The 6,034-nt window shown below is 47.5% G+C and overlaps 1 protein-coding gene across 2 annotated transcripts in view; it reads right to left on the reverse strand.

The window, feature by feature from the left end:
* The window catches only part of GTF3C1 (general transcription factor IIIC subunit 1), a 115,469-nt gene that overhangs the window by 65,200 nt on the left and 44,235 nt on the right, over positions 1-6,034 (reverse strand). For both annotated transcript variants that reach the window (XM_023516723.1, XM_003795750.3), the window contains exons 8-10: positions 4,530-4,645; positions 1,419-1,731; positions 470-687 (exon numbers count right to left, since the gene is read on the reverse strand). In XM_023516723.1, coding sequence (XP_023372491.1) covers positions 470-687; positions 1,419-1,731; positions 4,530-4,645 — 647 coding nt within the window. The remainder of the gene's footprint in view (positions 1-469; positions 688-1,418; positions 1,732-4,529; positions 4,646-6,034) is intronic.

A 6,034-nucleotide genomic window follows, 5' to 3' on the forward strand; every position in this document is an offset into this window, starting at 1 on the left:
AAAAAAAAAAAAAGAATATTTAACAGTATCCTGGTTTCCCCCTACTCCATGTCAGTGACAGACTCTTCACAAGTTGTGATACTCAAAAATGTCTTCAGACACTGCCAAATGTGCCCTGTGGGCAAAAGTGGTTCAGGGTAAGAATTGCTGATCAAAATAACCATATGAATTTTCCCTCTAAAATAAATTTAAGTGAAGAAAGTAAGTTGCTGGAAGTAAAAACACTGGGTAGATAACATGAGATTTCTGTGTGGACACAGGCTGTGGTAAGATGCTATCTGAGAGAGAGCACCACATTAGTCCTTGGGAAGCCCCCAGCCATAAGCACAGGGCCCACACTCAGCATAGGTACTCAGTTACTGATTGTGCTATTGTAGTGTTAATTCTTAGGGACAGAAATGATACAGCTGCAGTCCACCTGCTATAGGCTCCTTTTCAGAGGCAACACCCTCCTTCTGTGAGCACTGACCTTTGGGTTTTCAAGGCGGACCTCCTCGATCACAGCTATGTTGCCACTGCCACTGCCCAGGCAGTGGGAGTCAAAGGATATGTTGGGGTCTGAGGTGCTGCTGGTGTCCAAGATGTTGTCCCTGCTTACTGAGCTCCGACAGAGTTTCTCCTCAGTAGCTCCTGGGGAGGAAGCCGGCTGCTTCCTCAGCGGCTGTAGGTTCAGGACCTTCCACCCACCTGTGGTGGAGGACAGAGGGAGAACGAATCAAGTGGAGGGCGAGAGGGACCCAGCAGGCTGGCGGAGGCTGTTCAGAGGGAGTTTACAGATAAGCTGGTGGACCAACAAGCAGCTCAGGGCCCCTTCTGGCCTTTCATCTAAGCAGGTTTCTCAACTCCAGCTGTGCTGACGTTTGGGCTGGATAGTTCTCTGCCGTGAGGGCTGCCCTGTGCATTATAGGACATTTAACAGCATCCTGGCTTCTATCTACTCCATGCCAGTAGCATTTCCCTCTCTAAATTGTGACACTCAAAAATGTCTACGGACACTACCAAATGTCTCCTGCAGGGCTCTTAACTGGATACCAGACGTGCAAATTTGTTATCAGCACCACCTTCCACACACTTCAAATAACATCTTCTATAACTAAACTAAAACCTGAGATTCTTAAAGAGATTGTTGGAGGGAAAGAGGGAACTTATGAAATTCCACCCCTTTGATAATATTAATAAAACACAATCAAACAAAACTTTTCCCAAGGAGAAATGACTTACAAGTAGCCAAGAGACAGACCATAGGCCTCTGACCTCCATACCTAAGAGATGTGGTGACTGCCACCATCTGGCCCCAAATTAGGACAGTACCAAGGGGACCCACAGTGCCAGCTGAACTGAACAGCTATTTCCTGCGATGCCCAGCAACACCAGTACACACAGTTCTGCCCATTCTCGCCCTGGCATGTGCTCCCTACCCTTGGTCGGGGTAGAGTGATGAAACTGAGCCCCCGGCCCAAGGAGTGCAGCGGATCTCACATCCCCCTGGCACCCTCTGCCCTTCCGCTTGCTGCTGCTGCTGCCTTCCTCCTCACTGTCCGACTCGGAGAGGAACGTGTCTTCGCCTTCTGGCAGCAGCGACTCCTCCTGCACTGAGGCCAGGCTCACGGTGGTCAGGAGCTCACTCCGGGCCTTCTCCCTCTGGTACTGCCGGCTCAGGTCACTCTCCTCCGCAAATACGCAGGAGATGTACTTGGTGGTCCGCTGCCGACCTTCATCTTCCATGAATCCCTAGAGGGAATTAGATGTGTTCATCACAGTCAAGAAAGGGCTGTGCTGGGCGGTGCCTGTGGCTCAGTGAGTAAGGTGTCAACCCCATATACCGACGGTGGTGGGTTCAAACCTGGACCTGCCCAAACTGCAACAACAACAATAAAACAATAGCTAGGCACTACTCGCAGCTAACAATAGTAGTCCCAGCTACTTGGAAGGCTGAGGCAAGAGAATCACCTAAGCCCAAGAGCTGGAGGTTGCTGTGAGCTATGATACCACAGCACTCTACCAAGGGAGGGTAACAACAAAGTGAGTGTCTCTAAAAAAAAAAAGAAAAGAAAAAAGAAAGGGGCCCCACACTCAAAGGCATTCAGGTGGCCTATGGCATGTGTTTCCTTATTCCAGGTTTCACATTTGTCTCCTGTCTTAATTCTCACTGCCTGGGCCATAGGCAAGTTACCTCTGATACTCCCTCTTATCTCTTCCTGTTGGACATTGTTTTCTAAAGTGGGATCCTGGGCTCGGTGTCTATAGCACAGTGGTTATGGGCTGGCAGGTTCAAAGGGCCAGCTGAACAACAATGACGACTGAAACAAAAATATGGCCAGAAATTGTGGCGGGCACCTGTGGTCCCAGCTGCTTGGGAGGCTGAGGCAGGAGAATCACTTGAGTCCAAGAGTTTGAACCACAGCACTCTACTGAGGGCAACAAAGTGAAACTCTGTCTCAAAAGAAAAGAAAAGAAAAAATAAAAAAAATAATGTGTGATCCTTAATTTGTATCTGTTCTATGAGACCATGGAGGACAGAGTCCTAAATTCACCTTCCATGTAGCCTCGCTGCCTGGCACAGGACTTGGCACACAAAAAATGGTCCACAAGTAGTAGTGTTTGTTACTTAGAATTCAACTGTTTCTACATACTAAAGGGAAAGGCCTGGAGGGCACCAGCTCCACCTTGCCACTTGCCATGGGGACTGGGAAAAATGGGGATCACCAATCCATATCCATTTTGTCTTCTAGAACAAGGGAAAGGAACTCTTCCCAAGGCTCTTAAAGGGAAAAAGAGTAGCATCTTCTATGCATCAGCCACATACCAGGGAAGGTGCTGAGTGCTCTGCAGTACAGCTCAGCTACAATATACTGCCTTCTAGCAAAACAGCCAAAAGATGTAAAGGCAGAGAGTGATGCACCAGGGACTGAGCAGACAGGTCTGGATTACAAAATGGGAGTGTCAGACAGGCAAGGTTGGGCTGGCCAATTAGATGTTCCCAGGAGCCAGGCAAGTGACATACATGAGAAGGGGGTCCACGTGGGGACAAAGGAACCCTGGAGAGCACCACTTTTTCTCAGAATTCAATTGGTGGATGAACACTAGTCAGTGCCAGCTTGTGGTCACTTCACTTTCCAACTCTTCAATGCTGACAACTCATTCAATTTTTATTTTATTTTTTGGAGACAGAGTCTCACTTTGTTGCCCCTGGTAGAGCTCCATGGTGTCACAGTCACAACAACCTCAAACTCTTGGGCTTAAGCGATTCTCTTGCCTCAGCCTCCTGAGTAGCTGGGATTAGGCTCCTGCCACAACACCCGGCTCTATTTTAGAGTTGGTGTATCACTCTTGCTGAGGCTGGTCTCAAACTCCTGAGCTTAAGCAATCCACCTGCCTCGGCCTCCAAGAGTGCTGGGATTATAAGTGTCAGCCACTGTGCCCAGCCACCCATTTTTTTTTTTTCTTTTTGAGAGGAGTCTCACTATGTTGCCCTTAGTAGAATGCCATGGCATCATAGCTCACAGCAACCTCAAACTCTTGGGCTTAAGCAATTATTTTGCCTCAGCCTCTCCAATAGGTGGGACTACAGGTGCCTGCCACAATGCCCAGCTATTTTTTTGTTGCTGTTGTTGTAGTTACATTGTTGTTGAGCAGGGTTGGGCCAGGTTCAAACCCACCAGCCCTGGTGTATGTGGCTGGCACCGTAACCACTGAGCTACAAGCACCAAGCCAGGCCATCCAATTTTTGAAAAGTAAAAACAGTCCGGGATGTGTGGCTCACACTTGTAATCATAGCTCTCTGGGAGGCCAAGGTCGGTGGATTACCTGAGTTCAGGAGTGTGAAACTAGCATGAGGAAGAGGGACACCAGCTCCATTAAAAAATAGAAAAAGTAGCTGGATCACTCATAGTCCCAGGTACTCAGGGAAGCTGAGGCAAGAGGATAGCTTGAACCCAGGAGTTTGAGATCGCTGTGAGTTCTAATGCCAGGGCCCTCGGGGCAACAGAGTGATACTGTCTCAAAAAAAAAAAAAAAAAAAAAAAAAAAAAGGGGGGGGCGCCTGTGGCTCAGTGAGTAGGGCACTGGCCCCATATATCTAGGGTGGCGGGTTCAAACCCAGCCCCGGCCAAACTGCAACAAAAAAATAGCCAAGTGTTGTGGCGAGCACCGGTAGTTCCAGCTACTTGGGAGGCTGAGGGAAGAAAATTGCTTAAGCCCAGGAGTTAGAGGTTGCCATGAGCTGTGTGGCGCCACAGCACTCTACCCATCTACCGAGGACGATAAAGTGAGACTCTGTCTCTACAAAAATAAGTAAGTAAATAAATAAATAGAAAAGAAAAAATAAAAAGCGAAAATAAAAACACAGCAGAGGGGACACATACATGCCTGGGGTCTGCAATCAGCACTTGGGTAGGCACTTGCCCTTGACAAAGATGGCAGGTGACCTAGTTTCCTGACTGTCTGAGATGCTCCTTCCTAATCACACTGTGTGCACATCTAAAGACAATGAATTGGAGGGAAGACTCACGATGTTAGTTAGATGTTACCTTGACAACTTTGAATCTTTGAAGAAGCCGGCACAGCATTCTTGCTTCCAGTTTTCCCACATTCATAGCTACTCGGATTTCAGCTTGGGAAATTCCTTTCGTGCCTCTGCGCTCAACTGTGAGAAACAATACACATGAACCCAAACTTCTGCAAAGGAGCTGTTCCGCATGGTCAATTCCCACGCTACTTTATAAGCAAAGACAGTTCAATGCGGTGAAGCCAGCAGAAAGAATATTTCTCTCCCCTCTCCTCCCAAGACTCTGAGTAATAATACTGTACTATACCACTACCAATAATAATGCCAATAGCTAATTTTTGAGTGCTTACTACCTGACTCTTCTACATTCAAACATTAAGTATCAGGTGATCAAACATTAAGTAAAGGCTGATCTAGTAAGTTCCAAGAACATTCAAACTCTGTGCCCTGGGCAAAGTGCTGGGGCTTTATAGCTCACCACAACCTCAAACTCTTAGACTCAGAGTGATCCTCCTGCCTCAGCCTCCCGAGTAGCTGGGACTACAGGTGCCCATCACAACACCTGGCTAAATTTTCTATTTTTTTAGTAGATATGGGATCTTGCTCTTGCCAGACTGATCTTGAAAACCTGAGCTCAAGTGATCCTCCCTCAGCTTCCCGCAGAGTGCTAGGATTACAGGTATTAGCCACCAAGGTAGGCCTTAAATAATTTTTAGTGAAGAACTTTTTTAAATGTGCATTTTTTTTTTTTTTATGAGACAGAATTTCACTATGTTGTCCACAGTAGAGTGCCATGGCATCTCAGCTCACAGCAACCTCAAACTCTTAGGTGTAAGTGATTCTCTTGCCTCAGCCTCCCAAGTAGCTGTGACAATGGGCGCCTGCGACAACACCCCTGCTATTTTTACTTCTTGTTGTAGCTGTCATTGTTGTTTGGCAGGCCCAAGGCCAGGTTGGAAATTGCCAGCCCTGGTGTATGTAGCCGGAGCCCTAGCCGCTAAGCTACAGGCGCCAAGCCTTAAATGTGCATTTTTCACTTATCTTTCTCAGTAGATGCATGGGCACTACAGTGGACACTAACAATTGCATTGTCTCATAATGGTCACATGAGCAAGGACTGGGTAGGAACAGACAATGCTGGTTAGCCCTGCAGTAAATGACCTGCAGATGACTGTGCCCTATGATCTGTCCTCTGTGGCTTGTCAGCTCTCTCCCTCCCATAGCTGTTTTTTCCAGTACTGTTATGCATCTACCTCTATGAGGCCCCTTTAAACTCATTCTCCTAAGCTGGGCCTGAGAACTCTTGAGGAAGCCTGCTGGGAGTTGAGGTAGGCCAGTGAAGAATGTGAACTGTAAGGCAGACATGGTGGCAAAGTTCTCTGACGGTTCAGAAATATTTTCCCCTTTATTTCCTGATGCAGCCACATATTTGAGGCTGCCAGGTAGCATCAACCTGGATAAAGGAGGTTTTTTTTTTTTTGAGACAGAGCCTCAAGCTGTCCCCCTGGGCAGAGTGCCGTGGCATTA

Source organism: Otolemur garnettii, unplaced genomic scaffold (genome assembly GCF_000181295.1).
Source record: "Otolemur garnettii isolate 467f Iridium unplaced genomic scaffold, OtoGar3 scaffold00096, whole genome shotgun sequence".
NCBI classification, from domain to species: domain Eukaryota; kingdom Metazoa; phylum Chordata; class Mammalia; order Primates; family Galagidae; genus Otolemur; species Otolemur garnettii.